Consider the following 18,348-nt stretch of genomic DNA (forward strand, 5'->3'; position numbering starts at 1 on the left):
ACATTTTTGCCCTTATTTCAACCTTTATTTGCGCTGGATGTCCTTCCGTCCACATTTCGTCATTTTTTCTGTTAATTAAATACAAAAATACCTTTTTCTTTCCATAGATAAGAGTAAAATTGTCCTCGTCCATTTCACCCCTTTCAATAAACAAGGGTGAAATGGAACAACAGCTGAAGAAAGCTGAGATTGCTCAAAGGTGTAAAATGCAAACTGAGAAAGCAACATGGAAATCAGAGGTTTGCTTTTTCTCTACTTCAATTTATTGTCATCTTGTACGACTTTTAGAATTTTAAAAGCATGGAGCATCAACTTTGTAGGCAGAGGCAATTAGAAAAATACTCAATCAAGATTCCAGTAGGAAGAAGCGAGAAGATAAAGTGAAGAAGCCCCAGGAGGAGTTGGCACTAGTACTGTGTTTCTTCTTGAACCTTCTATTTGAGTATTGTTATGAAGCTAACTGCTAATAATTTTTTTTTCTTTTTTGGAACAAAAAATACATGAGAAGGCGGCTAGTGCTCAAATGCTAGTAGCATCAAGCACCATTAGATGGGGCATGGGCCCGACTGGGACCACTGTCACTTTCTCGAAAGATATGGGTTTTCCTAAAATCAATCACGAATTGTTGTGTGTATAAACAAGAGGAAAATAGAAGAAAACAGGGACTTTTCTTGCCAAAATTTTGAAAGGTTGGGACGTTATTTGCAAATTTTTTAAAAAAGTAGGGACGTTTCTCGCCAATACATTTTAAAGGTAGGGATGTTCTCAGAAAAATTATAACAACGTAGGGACTATCATCACAAGGTTAATTCAATTCTTAGAAGAAGTGAATAAGACTAGTTCATCTTCTCCATTGAGCTAAAATAGGCCATTCACCATTAAAATGTAATACGCACTTCCCAGCACCCATTTCCACTCATTTTTCTCAATTTACCCAGTGGATTTCATTCTTAATAAGCATATACTGGAAGTGAACATCCAGCATTAATCTTTATAAATTAACCACCCATTTAATATATGTCTTTCTAAATTTTTCCAGTAACCCAATATGACAGCAGCGGTAATTGTGGAATTGTGAAATATAATGTTGTTCACGACATTTTTTCTTTATTTAACATAATCATTTAAAGTATTTTCATATTCATGTTGCTGCTACTGTTACTTATGGACTAAGTTGATGGTGAGAAGAAGGGATGAAATGGATGAGAACAATTTTACCCTTGTTTATGGAAAGAAAAAGATATTTTTGTATTTAACTAACGGAAAATTGACGGAATGTGGATGGAAGGACGTCTAGTGTAAAGAAAGGTTGAAATGAGGGTGAAATTGTCAAAAAAATAAAAAATAAAGGCGTTTTTCACAATAAATTTGAAAAGTAAGGACGTTTTGTACCAATTAAAATTTAAAATAAATAGTCAGAAAATAGTAAACCGGCACCGTTGGTGCTTTTGTTTTGTTTATTAATCTGACTGGCATGTTGACTAATATTAGTGCGCTGTGCGCATCCTTTCCTATTTCAACATTGTCCCATTCTGTCTTATCCTACCTGCAATTCACCTACCTCACTACACAAGGAAAAAAAAGAAAAAGAAAAGAGAGAGAGAAAACCACAGTGAGTAGCCGTTTTCACTGCACATCTTTTTCAGCTGCCATTGGCAGAAGAACAACAAACCCAGTTAAGCTTCATTTTCATTTTCTTGGTTTCCCCAAGAGAGAAAAGACTTCTACTCTTGTAGAATGTATTTGTATTATAATATTATCGGGAATCTTCGTTACAAGTGCTTTCAGATGATTATGCTTTTTAGACATTGATTTGATAATCACTCCACAAACAAAATCCAATCTTTTTTTTTTTTTTACTTCTTTTTCGCTTTCATTGCATCTGCCGTCAGTTCCCAGACTTGTATATTTGAATAGTTTCTAATTGCGTAACATGAGCTGAATAATATTTTTTGCGCATGGCCGAAGCCTTGTTCATTTTGGGTAATTTTCCAACACCTTTCCTCTCTGTTTCTGGGGAGAGAGATAAAAGAAGTGACTGTTAAAAGGAGAAATTCTTTTGGGATTATTATTGAGCATTTTGTTTAAAAGGACATTCAAGTTCCTTTTCCTTTTGTTGCCTTTGAACAAAAATGCTTGGTTCTGTGGGGAAGAGATAAATCGGTTGGAGAAGTGCATTTTGGGAAAACATTCATTTTTGTTGGAGAAATGAACGACAGATTGGAAAAAACGGCTTCGTCTTTGGCTATTGTAGAGAAAAAGCCTCAAAAACTAGGAGGATGTGTGGGTATTTTCTTTAAGCTCTTTGATTGGAACCGTAGATTTGCAAAAAAGAAGCTCTTTTCCAAGAAATTGCTTCCACCAGGTATATTTTTTGCCATAGTTTTCAATTTGGCAAAAGGTATTGGCACAATGTTGCAAATCATGTTGAAGATCCTGTTTTTATGTTGCATTTTTCTCAGTTCGCTTGAAACAAGCTTCAAAGAAATTTGGTGTAGATGAGAATCAGGCAAAGCTTCGTTTGGTACGCATTTTGTTTTTATTTCTGCATAGTAAATTATTATCTTCTGCTCAATAAAGTATACAGAATTTTAAGCTTGGGATGTTTCTTGATTTTGTGTGAATGATATAGATTGCTGATGAGAATAGTGGGGGATTTCCTAGCTCAAGGAAAAAAAGTGGGGTTGTTAATATTGATCCTGAGCAAAAACATGAAATGCGAGCTCCGGGTTTGGTTGCTAGGCTTATGGGTCTGGAATCTATGCCACCTTTGCAGACAGAGAACTCTAAGAAAGTACCGCTTTCTGGAAATGTGAATGATAAAGCAGAGAAAATTGAGGATAAATCTTGTGGATATGTGAGCAAAGAAGTGAATGTGGAAAAAGTAGGGAGTAAAAATGAACTGAGGCCTCAAAAGCTTCAGAAGACCGGGTTGTGTGAGAGGCTGCCGGTAGCTAGATTGGGGGCCGAGGGATTGCAGTTTAAGAACGTTTTATCAAGATCAAGAAAGTATCATCCAAAACTTACTTCTCCGGTGAAAAGTCCCATAAATCTTTCGGGGAAAAATGCATCTAGATTAATTGGTGCAGCAACTAGAATTCTGGAACCTGGATTGGCAAGAAGTAGGTCAAAACGTGCCCTTGCATATTCAAATACCTCTCATAATTCTTCTAAAGGAGATACTGTTTTGGGGGAATCAACAGTTCTGTTAACAAGCCAAGTGGACGGTTCTAAATATTTTGTTACTCAGCAGCCAAAGGTGCAATCTTCTTGCAGAACTTGTGGCCATTTGCTAGATAAGTTGGATTCTGAGCCAAGTGTAGATGATCAGCCGATGGTATTTACTTCTCAGTTCTCCCATCATGTTGAGCCCTCTTGTCGAAGGTCAGAAAGGAGCAGGCCTGGAATCCCCACATTTAATGAGGTTCTGGAGGAATGCCCATTATTAACTGCAGGTTCAACCATGGAAAATTTTCAACCTCGTGGTAAATTTTCATCAAATAGGAATCCTTTAAGTGGGGAAACGAGGTGGCATTTGGGAACTCAACAGCACAAGCCTAAGAAGGACATGCGTCTCCCTGATGGTTTTAGCTACAAGACTCAGAGCCAAAATCAGATGTTGCGGGCCAGAAATAGAGTTCCTCCAAGGTCAAAGTACAATGGTCTGTCGAGCAACAAAGCATCAGCATCAAATGACATTGATGAGACAAAAGATTTTGTTTTTCCTCATCGAAGCTTCAGTAGTCGTACGAAACTGGGATTCTCCACCAGAGCTGATAATGGCAAATTTGAAATGGAGAGGAGAGCTGGTTACGCACAGAATGATTCCATATTACCAGTGCAAAAGAGAAGGCCGATTAATATCACTAGAGAAAGTGCAAGTCCTGGTTTCTCAAGTTCTTTCAACAAACAAAAATATACTGGTGATCATGTAATGAATAGAAAAGAGATAGAATGTAGCGTTCAATGCATTAACCGCCAAAGCAAAAATAGATTGGACTGTCTTCAAGATCAAAGCACAGTTGGTATTAGGATGGTGGATAGTAATGTTGTTTCGTACACAGTTAACTCAGTGAGCCAGAAGACTGGAGTTCATGCAGGAGTTGCTACAAGAAGGGTTCAAAATGATTCAAGTCATGAGAGCACTTCACAAAAATCTGCTTTAAATGAAAATATCGAAAATTCAAGATATAAGAAACCATTTCCTTTGTGTGGAGATGCATTAGGTGCACTTTTGGCACAAAAATTGCAGGAATTGAATCTCCAAGGAGAGGATGAATTGGGAATAAATTCCCCCCCAAAGACCACAGCTATTATTCTCCAGGAGTTAATTTCTGCCTTAACTTCAGAAAGACCGTTTCACCTGGATAACTCAGCTGCTACATCTCATGGGAAAAGTGATTCGCACCATTGTAATTCTATGTCCAACTCAAAAACATTGGACAATTCCCAGGTCAGCCAATTTCATTCTATTTGACAACAACTAACTCAGCGTTAAGGATATTTGAAAGTCTATTATACTCAATGAGATTCAAAGTCTGTTAAGTTGAAACGGGGACCAACAGTCTCTCAGTGGTATGAACTGAATTATATGTAAATCAAAGTGCATCTTTCATTTGTATATCTCCTGCATAAATGCCAATAACATTCAGAAAATTAGACATTGTGCTGGAGAACGTGCCTTAAGAGTTAAGACTAGGAGCTTCTTTCTCTCACAAGCCATTGTGTTCGAAAGAGCCAGCATACTTTTATCGACTGCAATTCGCTTGGTGAAATTTGTTTCTTCCCTCCACCATTCAACACAAAACCCCACGTCAACAATTTTAATGTCAGAATAAGAAAAAATATGCTTGTGTAGTAAACTATGCACTATTCTGTAATCAGTGTTATTAGAATATATATATATATATATATATATATTTTTTATTTATTTATTTATTTATTTTTTTTTTGGGTAAATTTGGGGATTCAACCAAGTGAAAATTTCTTAGTCTGTTGTCATTTACAGTTAGAGAATCTGCTAAAAGTACATTTTTATTACAGATTAACATGGCAAACCCTACTTTGAAAGTTATCACTATAAAAATGTAAATAACATGACCTTATTTATTCATTACAGATGGTTTTGGATAATTTCTGTTGTGTCTCTAATCTTGCATTTGGGTTCATTGAGCCACTCACATTTTAAAAATTGGCGTCTATCGTGCAATCATGCTTTTACCTATTTTTGCTCTTGCCCGTTTAGCTATTTTTGCTCTTATGTTGCAGCATAGATTTTATTGCCATATGAATTATATTTGGCGTGATGGATGATATTTGAATCATAAATAATCAATTCAATATATCTCCTTAGGCTAAAGCAAAAATATCGAAGTTGTTGGTGGACTGCCCACCTGACAGTGAACACCTCAGCCCAGGATCTGTTCTTGGGGCTTCTTTTTCCAATGAAACTTGTCTCTCCAGCAGTATGGATAATAGCTCTGGTAAGAATCTCTGTTTTTATTTTGTAGCTTGTGATGACAAAAAGTTACCTTGTTTGAACTTAAAATTAATGTTGCTATCCATATTTTCTAATATTGGCTTCTATTTTCAGGTTATAAAATGCTCTCTGAAACTTTGGATTGCTCGTATGATGATCCACTGTTTCTCGGCCATGACACAGACCTTTTAGATTCTGCAACCTCAGGAAAGGTGGCAAAGAATAGCAGAGAGGACATTATTGATATCCACAATAATATTTCAGAAGTTTTATGCTGTATTGAACTTGCTAATGGTGGTTTGAAAGAAAGCACGCTCAACCATGCAAAAAAGGTCCTTCTGAAAGCTGAGTTGGTGTCTGGAAATGCAACTCTTCCCAGATCAGTTTCAAGGCAAAGTTTTTCAATTAAATACTTGTTCCTCAACCAACTTGAAACACTCGCAAGTGTTCTCCAGATGAATCTTGATTGCTTTCTTAACATTGAGGATGGCAAAGAGATGAATCAACTGAGAAGATTTACTTTTGATTCTGTCATAGAGTATCTGGACTCAAGATTGGGTCAATTTGCTAAATCCGGGTTTAAACTCTCGACAAAAATGCCATTTTGCGTGAACACTGAGATGTTGATTTTTGATATTGTGGAGGAGGTCAGAAGGTGGGGAGAATCATCTGGTTTGATAAATGATGAGTTGATAGAGAAGGAAATGAGTGATTCATTAGGCAAATGGGCAGCTTTTGATATCGAAAAATTTAAAATTGGCATTCAGATTGGCATGCACATATTCCAGATTTTGGTTGATGAGATTGTTGTAGAACTTTGGAACTGCAAGCCGAACTCCTCTTTGATTGCACAGGGCTTTAACTAATTTTCTCAAGTTCCCTATGACACTGCATCATTCTGCTACCAATACTTAAATGGAAATGGTGCCTTTTGCCCAAGCTGATGTATTTTATAGTTGCTGGTGTTAACAGACGGTGTCTCAAGTTCCCATCCTTTTCCTTCCTCTCCTATTATTCTTTTTCTTGACAAAAATGGGAAAGTGTTTAGATGCTTAGATGTTTCAGTAAATTTAGTAATGAATATTCATGTAGTTGATCTCGAAATTATTGTGAAGTATGTTGTTGCAAAGACAAGAAATTACCACGTTAATCTATAATGTTAAAAACTCAGGAGGCTATAGAAGAAAAAAGATTCAGCGGTTCAATTCTTTATCAAAATTCACCAACATTGCACTCTCTGTACAAACTAACACCTAAAACAGAAATTCTCAAGCCAAAGCTCAAGAGCAAAGGAATTAAAAAATAAAGAATCAAGTACTAAAGATTGAACCAAAGAAAGTCGATCAATCAATTGACAGAAATATCAGTGAGAAAATCCTAATTTCCAAATTCAAAACTGCCTGTGCCCGAAAAGGGTCCTGCCAATTCTCCCTCTTCTGTTTCCTTCATCGATAATATTATTAGCAGCAGTACCCAATCCCTTCAATTCCTCCATACTCGCATAGCTCTTCCTAGTCATAATTCCACTACTCCTCTTCTCACCGGAATTCACCGACTTACTCCCTCCTCCCAATTTTCCATGAAGCCTCCTACTCCTTGGCCCCGTTGGCGGTGTCAAGAACTTCTCCGCCACCGGAGGAAGCATCGATGTCGGTTTCCGGTTCTCCTTCCGCAAAGCAGATGAAAAATCCGGCACAGATTGAGTCAAAATAGAAGACCCTTTTGGCCTTTTTGGTGGTGTAGTGAAATTCGACTTTCCCTGGAATTTCACCTGCTTCTTTGGCGGGGTCAAAACTGGTTCTTCTTTTCTAGGAATATTCGGCTCTATCACGCCCCTCATTCTTAGCCATTTTTCTCTGAGATCCGAGTATTCCTTATATCTTGGGCCTCTCTCCATGACGGGGCTTTCCGTTGTGAGTTTCAGGAACTGCGGTTGGTTAGAATCAGAAAACTGGGAAAGGAGCAGTGATTTAGAATCAAGAACGGTGTATTGTAAAATATGGTTTTGTTGAAGCAGAAATCCATTGATCTCTGCCATCGATGAAGAATTTTTGAAGCTTTGCAGTCTGAATTTCTGAAAAAAATAAAAATAAATCCAAGATTCTTGAAAGTAGTTGTGTTCTTAAAAGTTTCAGTTTCCAACGGTCTAATAAAGATACGGTAAAAGGGGGCGAGGAGAAAATATGAAGATTATTTACAACGTTCCTTTTTAAAGTCCGTCCCACTGAATCATTAATAGACTTAGGATTAATAATCATTAATTATGTTGGGATTTTGGTTTATTAATGACCTTAATATCGGGCATGCTTTATGTTTAATGAGAAATAATTGATGAAGTATAAGATGTAAATCAATTAGGTTAAGTACCAAGATATGAATTAAATTTGTTTTTCATGAAAAAATCGACGTGTTATGTGATTCGTGTCATTAATATTTAATAATCCCATTACCATGTTAAATTAGTATTAATTGTATTTACTTTAATATAATATATGTTTACGCAAATTGAAAACATTTATCTTTTAATTGATTGATTGACTCAACCAAGGGTTGATTTGACACTAGAATAAAGAATTTGATATCTTTGTCAACAGATACTTTCATGGGGTGAAATCCATCCATGTGAATAAAAAAAGACAAAAAAAAAAAAAAAAAATACTGTACAGACAGCTCTTGTTCTCTGAACAATTGAGGCATATCCCGCAATTTACCTCCCTCACAAAACTCTAGGGGTGGGACGAACCCTCAAGGTCGAGGTTCAACCTTTTTAAAAAAAGACCAAAAAAATTCCTCCTCCACTGTGATGGGTATGTTGAGAGTGTCAAATATTCACCGGCAATATAGCAAGGTTGTTTGATACAAATTAAATTATGATCAATTTGATCAAATAGCTATATCTAAGTAAGTATAAAAAATAAAAGGAATGTCATTTACAGTTAAATTAGTTACTCAAGATATTTTATGCCATTTTTAAATTAATAATTAAAAGGGAAACTGCTTTTCATGATTTTATTTTTTTTAAGTATAGTCACATTACAAATTTTGTTCCACATTTAAATTATAATTAAGATATTTAATTTTTACTTATTATAACCCTTGTATCCTTCGCTTCGTTAGTCGAATTCCTATTTCTCAACCTTCTATTAATCAAAATACATCTCATTCTTACAAATGAATTCCATCAAAAAGATTATTTTGGCGCATTGAGAATGGGGAAAAGAATTTGTCTCACTTCCTATTTTATTTTTAAAAATATATGATTGACAAATAAGTTATTTTACATTTTCCCAAACAAATTTCAAACAAAACCATTCTTTAAGAAAAATGAAAGGAAAAATTGCAGTCATAATACTAAATCTTTCACTTTTATGTAAATTTGACCCAAACCTTTACTTTGTGACACTCACGATACCAAACTTTTCAAGGACTCACATATAGAGTCCGATCAGATGGATTCCGTCATAATAGCCAGTAGTTAACCTCAAAAATTGAAAAATTGATAATTTTGACTAACTTAGTTAAGGATAATTTAGTTTGAACTATACTTGTAGATTAAAACAAAAGAGAAAATTAAAACCCATCTTCTTCACATCCCACCCCCACTCCCACTTCACCCTACCGCACTCAAACAAAATTAACACCAGAAATCACCGGACCAAGTCTACATAAAAGTAAAAAATTTGGTACCACGATTGCAATTTTCCCAAAATGAAATGTGTTATTTAATGAAAGATATATGATAAAAATGCATCGAAAAAATTTAAGAACATAAAGACTATAATAAGAATATATTGATGACATTTAAGTGCAATTAAGATAATGCTAATTACCCAAATTTTAAAAATGACCTTTAAAAAATTTGCTGCTATCGAGCATTAACTATCCAACTTTCTGATTATTTTTTCAATTAGGCTATGGGCTACTTCAGAAAAGACGATGCTGATTATTATTATTATTTTTGAAAGGTACCGCTCGTGCCTTCAAATTAAGTGGACATGCTATGATAAATATGATTTTCTTTCTAGTTTAAAAAAAGGGAAAAAAATTTCTTTTGCCGCTGCCAACAAACTCACAAAAGTGAGTATGCATGATACAAAGAAATTTAGAAAAGTAGGACGGCTGTTTTGAGCTGTACATATGGCAAATGTAGGCACCAAATTTTCCAGTCGAGTCCAATACGTTTTTAAGAGGTGAAAAATGAAAATCTATTCATTATTTACCCTCGGAACACAAATTTTATTAGGAATAAACTTCAAATTCGTAGAGTATGTTTTGGTGCTGGATTGCTTCGTATTTGATAAGATTAAAGAAGAAAACAATGTTAAATTATCTATACTATATAATATACGAGTGTTTAATATTATGTACCAAATATGAAAGTAGAACTTCCAATTTTGAGCGACTACAAGAATGTATAAGCATTCACCATCCAGATAGTTTTTAAATCTTATCCATAAAGATCATGCTACTTGTACTTGTTTGTTCACACTTTGATTTGCTCGGGCCCACCTTCTCCTCTCACATGAAGGTCGGACACCACATCATGACCCCCACATGAGACTTGACCTCATGTGAGAGGAATGGTGGGGTCAGGTAACTCAAAGTGTCAACAAACAAGTACAAATGGCTTAATTCTATCCATAAACTCACAAGAATCCATTAAAATTGGAGTTGAGGGCCCACATAAACTGATGACAAAATGGGTTTCAGTTAAAATCAAGAAATAATCTAAAAATGAGGTAAATATATCAATCCATATACTTCAAGAATGTGGGAGCCAGGGAACAGAGCGGTGGGGAAGCAATGAAGTCACGAGATTTTGATTTCAAGTTGCGATTACTCAATTTCTTTCTTTTTCTTTCAAATTAGCAAAATATAATAATACTCACTTCACTAATAATACAGCAAATTAGCAGTGAAGCCTATATAATGTGATCATGTATATATATATACTCTTTGTTACCTTCAACTGAACTCAAACTTTATTGTGCTTGTACTTCTGCCCAAGATTAAATCTAGTAATTCTACTGCTAAATCCTTCTAGTACAAGCGTTCTGACAGCCTCGACCCCTTGTTCCATAGCAGCATCCACCTGCACATACAGCCGATAGAAATTGGACCTTTCAGCAGGTCCAATTGATCTAAACTGAACACAGCAGCTACCTAGGATATGATTATATAAGTGGTGTTTCCTAAAGGATTAGAAATCTCAAAATCTTCACTTCCCTTGTATAATACTGCACCTAAAATAATCTAGCTCATGCCTTCTAAAAAGCTAAAAACCTTGATTCATTTCCTTCCTTTACTATAGAATGACCAACATAAAATAACTATAACAGTCAAAATGATCCACTAGAAACTTTTTTCCAATGTTCCCCGTAAGCTGAATTTAAAACAAGTACCTGTTCTCTCTCTATGGCACTGAATTTCTGAAGAAGATAAGCCTTCATGTCCATGGCACCAGGTGGATTCCCAATGCCTGCGATAAGATGTACTTAAGCTTGGGTTTGATATTGAGAAATAGAATACTACAACCAGGTAAAGCGATTAAGGAACAGACCTATGCAAAAGCGTGGAAATTCACGTCGACCGTCTAAGTGCTCCATGACACTCTTCACTCTGTGATTCCAAAGAAGGGAAAAAAGGAGGTTCATTAACAATTCTATGTTTTTAGAATGAGTTTCTCTTACATCGTGCAAATATGTATTGAGAAAAATTGGGATATGATGGCTAGAACTTGGACAACATCACTCAAAATTAATGCAGGGGAAATCCACTATCATAAATTATTCTTTTTAGGAGCAATGCTATATAGCATCACTGGTGTTAAACCGGTATCTGTTGCATTAAATGATAACGCCATGTAGCATTATTCTTTAGCATGAAAGCATAACAAGAACACGGACTAAGTAGACTAAGTAGCAGGAAAATGGTAGAAGCAAAAATGTGGCTCATAAACACAGTCCTGAACAGTACTGTGCACAAGCATATCTGTTTTATAACAAAAGTTTAACATCAATCCAAGTCTTTGAGTTCCAATAAAAATTTATACGTGCCACAGAAAAGTTATAATAATGCGTGCACATTACTTTTCTTCTCTTTTGCACAAAAAGAAGAGCTAGAAGGAAATATGAATACTTTCAACGTAAAAACTATATGTAGATGGTGAACAAAAAAGAATTATAGAAGAAAGTCGTCTTAATAAGCACATTTGGCAGTTGGCTCACTCATCATAATGGCACTAGGTATGCCTTTTTCTTCTTATCACATAGCTTATTTTGATGTCAAAATGTCAGAAATTAAGGATTGGATTGTTGGCTGCATTTACAGGAACAAGAGGATTTTTTTCACTTTGACAAATATGTCCACCAAACATGAAAAAATATCAATTAGTCATCTTAAACTTGGTAATAAAAACTGTAAAGAATGTGGACCACAATTTAGGGGGAGGGAGAACGACACGTTTTTAATTGAGTTCAAAGATATTAAATCGCAAAAAATTCCACCTGTGTCCCATACACGGCTTCTTTATTGGGAGGACACAAGCACACACAAACATTTAAAAGATTGAAGATGTTGTTGATTATCTGTTCTCTACGTCCACTAACAACGTGAAAAAAGTTCTTAAAAGAGAGAAGCTCAGAAACACCATATTCCCTACATCAATTAATGGGCTAGCATTTTGTAATTCTTAAATTGAATAGCATTTTCAGTCCATCATTAGGCTAAGTAATACCCGTTGTGATGGCCATGTCCTCCTTTAGGCTGAAGCCTCAAAACACCATTTGGTAAGCTCATCTCATCATACACCTGCAGGGACCATTTCAGAAGTTATAGATATATCCAAATTCACATAAAAATTACGGTTTGAATACTGAAAAGTGATTATTTTGATTTATTTTTATCACCAAAAAATTGTATAAAAAGGTAAATGGCAATTTTGGAACTAAAAACTATTGCTGACCAGGAGGATGTGACGCAAGGGTACTTGATAATATGCAGCAAGTGGCCCAACCTGGAAATATGTAGAAGAGACAGATGATATCATTAAAAGTTAATTTTTGGTCAAGGAAGCTTATGCGTCATTGAAGAGGACCACTGTACACCCAGTGTACTAAGAGATAACCTCTGATAAAGAAGTAGATATATATCACATAGTTTGCAGTGTTGAAGATGCCTAGTAATGTTTGATTATCCAATAGAACATTACCAGGTAGGTTGTAAACTGCTCACACAGAGCAAGAAATATCTGAAACTACAAGAAATGCATGGTATGTAGAAAGAGTAATTTACTTCACGATCTCAAGGAATCTATGAAAGAGCAAATGGTCATGTCAACTGCAGTCATCACTTCAGACCTCAATTTATTATTAAAACAAATGATCTTCCATTCCAAACCATTAATTATTTGGAAACTCTTAACATCAAAATGCTAATTCATATTCAAGAAATGCTCAAGTCTCTCTTTCACTGTTGAGGAGATTATATGTGAAATTATTTTATTACATTAGACATCACCACATCCTGATTTATCAATACCTTGGAAATGTCCAAACAGAGAAGAAACCTGAGTTCAAGAAAGCACCAAAATGCAAAAGAAATTCAAAATGACAAAAAGATTCAGTGAAGCTGTAGACTCTAGTAAGAAAAAATGAGTGCTTTGACAAAAATTGAGCAAAAGCAGCATTATCATCAGTCCTATGAGCTACGAGATGATGCAGTGAGAGCTTTAACTAGTAAAGAAGGATATTTCTCATAGTAGCAAACATAAAACTCCAACTTGGAAATTTTCATTAGTTTTTCCATTCAAGAAGTAACTCCAGCAAGAAACTCAATGTACGTTTTCAAAATATTTAGGAATTCATCCTTTTAGCAAAGAGAAAAGTATTGGTGGATTAGATGGTCTTGGATTACTATAAAACAGACACATAAATCCCATGCTGCTTAATTGTGTATACAAAACATTAAGGGAGTTCATGAGCTCAACAAGCTGCCAGATAGGTTGGTAATATGAACGAATTGGCACAACATCTTATATCCTACACCAAAATTGGCAACCTTATTTCAATATGTGCTCTCACTTGCAGGATAATTATAATATTTTTCATGAAAACTCAATGCAGAGCAGCTACATTTTTCATATGTTTTATGTTATCGAGATGGATTTTTACACTACAACAAACACGAAGATCTACTTCTTTCAGTTGTACGAAATCACTGACATTTCTCGTCACCTAATATTTCTGATTATATTGTTGAAGTTTTTTTTTTTTTTTTCAGCAACTAAGAAAAACATAATATTCCCAGCCAAGTATCAATAAGTATTTAAATGGAAAAACTAAAAAGAACATACCGATTCTCCACTAAAATTCACATATGTTTGAGGTTTGGCCAACAAAATGGGTACCTCTCCAATGGAACCTGCGCTGATTGCATTAAACACGACACTTCATTAATAGAGGTAACAGTGACAGACTGAATTATCAACAATAAAGTGGATGCATCTCGGGTAAAGGGAACTGAAAACAATTGGAAAAATCTGAATAAGCACCTATCCCAATCAATGCTTTCGATTGTATAGTGTTCATCAGAATGCCTTCTGCTTGAGAGACGCGGTCAATCATTTCAAACCCAACCTAATTTTGAAAAGAACCATAAAATTACAATCAATCAGATACATAGCCCTTTGAAGGGAGCAAGAAAAAGTTCAAACATTCGGTAATAAAAATCAAAACTACCTAATGCAAATAAAATAAACAAATTAAACTAATAGAGTACGTGCTATTACATTGTGCCGGGTTCCATGGTACTTGTTTCCTGGATTCCCCAAGCCAACAATCAGCCATGGAGTGTACTCAGTTTTAGCTCCATTGGGTTCTGGTAAAGAAGCCAATACACGAAGCCTTGTTGAAGCCAAATGCCCTCGAGGAGGACATGGGGTTCTAATTTTGGGATAAGGTACACTAGTAATACAAATTTTCGGAAAAGATATTGCATACAACATTGACCTGCATAAAGAAACTTTTATCACATCAGATAGCATGCTTATGAATTGAAATTTTGAACGGAAGAACATTTGAATACGCAAAGGAAAAAACGCAGCCTAGTAACTGAATACCCCGAAATGAAGTTTTACAGATGGAGAATTTGATAAAAATACTCGCGCACAGAGAAAGCGAGCTTTATTCTCTTGCTTGCGAAATTTCAGTGTGGTAGGCTGGCAGCAGGCTCGGGCAGCAAGAAGGGCGGAAAAATAGCGGAAGGGGAGCTGAAGCTTGTACTCTGAACACGCGCCCCCACTTATGGCCGTGGCCCGCCCGCCTGTGTCTTACAAATTGACAGCATAATCAGGAAAGGAAGAACATAAAAATAAATAAATAAATAAATAATAAAATAAAATAAAATAAAAATTAGAGGTTGAACTCCAACCTTAGGGTCCTCACTGCCCCGCTCCTAAAACATCATGAGAAAGGTTAATCGTAGTATGTGTCTCAGCAGGTTAGGAAACAAGAGCTGCTTGTACACTAATATCCACAAAAAGTCACAATTCATGTTTCAGGAATCGAACTCTCATACTGCGACTGTCAGCAAGATTGAGTAAACCTCACCATTGTCCTTTGCACCACTGAAATATGCCTCGAGAGGCCAGAATGGAAGCTTGGAGGATATTTAACGATTTTATAAAAAAACTATTTTACGATTTTGATCTTTGAAAATATCAAGAATCTCAATTTTAACATTCAGGCCCGTTTTGGAGCGATTTTGAAAATTGATTTTGTAAAAGTGAGGTCATTCGTGAAAGAAGAAGTCAAACTTTACGTCTGAAATAGTGAAATAACGATTAAAAAATCAATTTTTTGGAATGAAAAATCACTCCCAAACTCCCTCTCATTTATGTATCTAACTCTTAACCCACGTATATGCTTGGGGGAAAAAGTGAAATGATGTAAGTACAGATTTTATACTAGAAAATACGAATGTGTCGTAAGGATTGATTACTGTCAAAAATAATTTTTGCCAACAACAAATCACAGGGAGACAATCCTGCATAAAATCTTGTAATAAAATTTGTACCTACAGAATAATTGTTGAGGAATGAGAATTTATGGAATGGGCAATTTGAATCGATTGTAACCAAAATTAGTCAAATTGAATTATAATTGAAAAATAGACTGTCAAGTTTGATTTAATTCCATTCTTAAGTGGAGTCAAAGAAATTTCGATTGTCAAATTACATGATATAAATATTTATGAAGCATTGGGTACATTATCTGTGTGCCTTGTGATGCTTCTTTATATAAACCTTATTTATAATTCAAGTTGATTAAGCTGAATATTCACATCACAATTTTTAATAATTAGACTATATTTTAATTGCACGTTCATAACATTTATACATTCTCACATTTATATCTAAATCTTTTTTTTATTGCTTATTCTTAAATTAACGTAAATTGGTCCGTACTATAATTTCTCTCCAATTTTTATTTTTTTTTAAAGATAAAGTAAAAAATCTCATTTTCCCATTGTATTTTTGAATAAGCAAAATAAACAATTCTGTAAAAGTGCGATTATATAGTAGATCCCATTTTTGAATAAAAATCATGATCAATGGCAAGATTTTTTTATCGATGAAATGTTAAAAATAAAAATGTGATGAAGAAAAAAAATTAAAGATATAACTATTATAATAAATAAAGGTTAATGACCTTTTATATAATTAAAATGTAGAGTATTTATAAAAAAAAAAATAATAAAAAAAATTCTTTGACTAAAATTGATTAGGCAGGAAGGCACTGATCTCCACCTTTTTTGGTTCTAATCTTTGACCCAGTATTGGAAGTTGCCTTCGACTGGAAGAATTGAATCCAAAGCCACTAATTTTTATTCAATTACATTTTATTTTTCTCGCTTTTATTTTCAATCACACAATTTTTTATCGAATAATATTTTACGTAAATCAAAAAAGTTTCCTTCTTTTTCAATCACTCATTTTTCTAAAAAATATTATTCCACCCATTTTCATTTCCACGAAATGGTGCCAAACATGGGCTAATTGTCAAAACACAAGCGGTATAAAAGCTATAGATAGAGTGTGAGTGTGAATGTGATAATGGCAAGGTCCCTAAATTTAAGCAGTAATTTTAGTTCCTCAATTTGACTATTTGGAAAAAGACAAAGAACTCTTGGACCGAACCAAGCCTAGCCATGACCAACAACTTGGACCTTGATGGTTCATCACATTGTGACGCTCTAATTTAGACTAGATAACAGTGACATTAGTCCTCAAATATGGTCATCAAACCTAACTGCGAAGTCAACAAATAAATGGCGCAATTCGCTCCTTTTTTTGTTACAAAATCAAAATTTAGGCATACCCAATTTCTTGGTATCTTTCAGGACTATTGTAAATGACCGGCTAAATTAATTAAGCCCCCGTTGGTAATAGTTTTTCATCCTAAAAAATCAATCTTTTAACTGTTATTTCGTTATTTCAGCAGTTATTATTTACTTTTTCATCACATCACAAGTGGAACTCATTTTTTTTCCCAAGGATCAAAAATTCAATTTTCATAAATTATAATCACTATCGAACAGGCCCACATAAAACATCATTTTCTATTGAATTATTTCTTATCTTTAATAAAGTACTCTGTATTTTAGGGAAGTGTCATCCTAATTTTTGAAATGTTGGACCCTATACCAAATTTTTGGTTGGGGCCTACCATTTCGCTTGAAATTCATGTTATAAGAAGAATCATCTCGTAATGTTCATTTTTCACTAATCTACAAGTTATTATTTCATTGCTGACTTTTAATTTTTTATGCAAAAGAGACGAAAATTGTACACATGCAAACTTGCAAAACGTACGTTCCAAGTGTTTCTCAACTAGCTTTGGGATACTGTACAAAAATAGCCATCTTCTCCATATTTCAGTGAAACAACTTTTGAAAATGAATATTCCTAAACTTTTCAAACCTCAATCCTCTTCAGTTTGTATTTTTCATTTGTTTCTTTTAATCGTAGGTTTATCAATTGGTCTTGTATCTGCTTTATGCCTCAAAAGCTTCTTCTTCACCATTCCAGCTTTCCCATTCCTGTTTTCTCCTTCAATTTCAAAACTATCCTTGCCAACGCCGCCGCCGCTGCCACCACCACGACCACTATCACCACCTCCGCTCGGTCCTCCGACAGCAGTCATGCATAATATGACCGACGAAGAGCTGTTGAAGAAATCATCATTGGTTCCACAAAGTCAAGAGTTACTTGTTCCTAAAGTGGCGTTCATGTTCTTGACACCAGGGTCTCTGCCTCTGGCTCCTTTATGGGACAAGTTTTTTAAAGGTCATGAAGGACTTTACTCCATTTACGTTCACTCTCATCCTTCTTACAACGATTCAACGCCTGAGAATTCTGTTTTTTATGGCAGAAGAATTCCAAGCCAGGTTAGCTTACTTCTGAATATGGTTACTTATTGAATATTTTTGAAGAATCCTGTTAATCTTTAACTTGATTCTTGATGCAGCCTGTGTACTGGGGAACTATATCAATGATTGATGCTGAAAGAAGGCTATTAGCTAATGCCCTACTTGACTTCTCCAATCAAAGATTTGTATTACTCTCTGATTCATGCATTCCCCTTTTCAACTTCACTACAATCTACAAATACCTAACAGAAACAAATCTAAGCTTTCTCGGGTCATTCGACGATCCTCGAAAACCGGGTCGAGGTCGATACAATCGCCAAATGTGGCCAACGATTAGCATCGAACAGTGGCGGAAAGGCTCCCAATGGTTCGAGATCCATCGTGATCTCGCTGTTAAAATTGTATCTGACCAAAAATATTACCAAGTTTTTCATGAGTAT

The 18,348-nt window shown here is 35.0% G+C and overlaps 4 protein-coding genes across 7 annotated transcripts in view; 2 read left to right on the forward strand and 2 right to left on the reverse strand.

Annotated features, from left to right (window-relative positions):
* The first annotated feature begins 1,530 nt into the window (after positions 1-1,530).
* Positions 1,531-6,603, forward strand: LOC111401049. The gene is made up of 5 exons (XM_023028581.1): positions 1,531-2,365; positions 2,463-2,524; positions 2,633-4,453; positions 5,354-5,483; positions 5,594-6,603. Exons 1-5 carry the CDS (start codon positions 2,209-2,211, stop codon positions 6,343-6,345), a joined length of 2,922 nt encoding a protein of 973 aa, XP_022884349.1. The 5' UTR covers positions 1,531-2,208; the 3' UTR covers positions 6,346-6,603.
* Positions 6,604-6,659: 56 nt separating this feature from the next.
* LOC111401050 lies at positions 6,660-7,675 on the reverse strand. The gene has a single exon (XM_023028582.1). It carries the CDS (start codon positions 7,515-7,517, stop codon positions 6,870-6,872), a length of 648 nt encoding a protein of 215 aa, XP_022884350.1. The 5' UTR covers positions 7,518-7,675; the 3' UTR covers positions 6,660-6,869.
* Positions 7,676-10,272: 2,597 nt separating this feature from the next.
* On the reverse strand, positions 10,273-14,834 carry LOC111401051 (chloroplastic group IIB intron splicing facilitator CRS2-B, chloroplastic). 4 transcript variants are annotated; one of them, XM_023028586.1, is made up of 9 exons: positions 14,598-14,834; positions 14,268-14,487; positions 14,031-14,115; positions 13,833-13,900; positions 12,444-12,494; positions 12,216-12,289; positions 11,040-11,098; positions 10,882-10,958; positions 10,273-10,571 (listed from the first exon to the last, which is right to left on the reverse strand). In XM_023028586.1, the coding sequence occupies exons 2-9, from the start codon at positions 14,481-14,483 to the stop codon at positions 10,455-10,457; spliced, it is 747 nt and encodes a 248-aa protein (XP_022884354.1). In that variant the 5' UTR covers positions 14,484-14,487; positions 14,598-14,834; the 3' UTR covers positions 10,273-10,454. The 4 variants fall into 4 exon arrangements, with proteins under 4 accessions (XP_022884354.1, XP_022884355.1, XP_022884351.1 ...); XM_023028587.1 differs by having other exon boundaries at positions 10,273-10,599; XM_023028583.1 differs by having other exon boundaries at positions 10,273-10,642.
* Positions 14,835-17,275: 2,441 nt separating this feature from the next.
* LOC111400229 overlaps positions 17,276-18,348 on the forward strand; it is a 7,050-nt gene continuing 5,977 nt past the window's right edge. The window contains exons 1-2 of the mRNA XM_023027656.1: positions 17,276-17,926; positions 18,007-18,344. Coding sequence (XP_022883424.1) covers positions 17,435-17,926; positions 18,007-18,344 — 830 coding nt within the window. The 5' untranslated portion in view covers positions 17,276-17,434. The remainder of the gene's footprint in view (positions 17,927-18,006; positions 18,345-18,348) is intronic.

The sequence above is a fragment of the Olea europaea genome, chromosome 10 (genome assembly GCF_002742605.1).
Source record: "Olea europaea var. sylvestris chromosome 10, O_europaea_v1, whole genome shotgun sequence".
In the NCBI taxonomy this organism is placed as follows: Eukaryota; Viridiplantae; Streptophyta; class Magnoliopsida; order Lamiales; family Oleaceae; genus Olea; species Olea europaea.

Coding starts and splice junctions, on each gene's coding strand:
- LOC111401051 (XM_023028583.1), bottom strand. CDS start 14,483: ATGTTGTATGCAATATCTTTTCCGAAAATTTGTATTACTAGTGTACCT. Junction 12,290..12,443: donor CCTTGCGTCACATCCTCCTG/GTCAGCAATAGT, acceptor TGGTCCCTGCAG/GTGTATGATGAGATGAGCTT. Junction 10,643..10,881: donor GTGCCATAGAGAGAGAACAG/GTACTTGTTTTA, acceptor ATCATATCCTAG/GTAGCTGCTGTGTTCAGTTT.
- LOC111401050 (XM_023028582.1), bottom strand. CDS start 7,517: ATGGCAGAGATCAATGGATTTCTGCTTCAACAAAACCATATTTTACAA.
- LOC111401049 (XM_023028581.1), top strand. CDS start 2,209: ATGAACGACAGATTGGAAAAAACGGCTTCGTCTTTGGCTATTGTAGAG. Junction 2,525..2,632: donor ATCAGGCAAAGCTTCGTTTG/GTACGCATTTTG, acceptor TGAATGATATAG/ATTGCTGATGAGAATAGTGG. Junction 5,484..5,593: donor CAGTATGGATAATAGCTCTG/GTAAGAATCTCT, acceptor TTCTATTTTCAG/GTTATAAAATGCTCTCTGAA.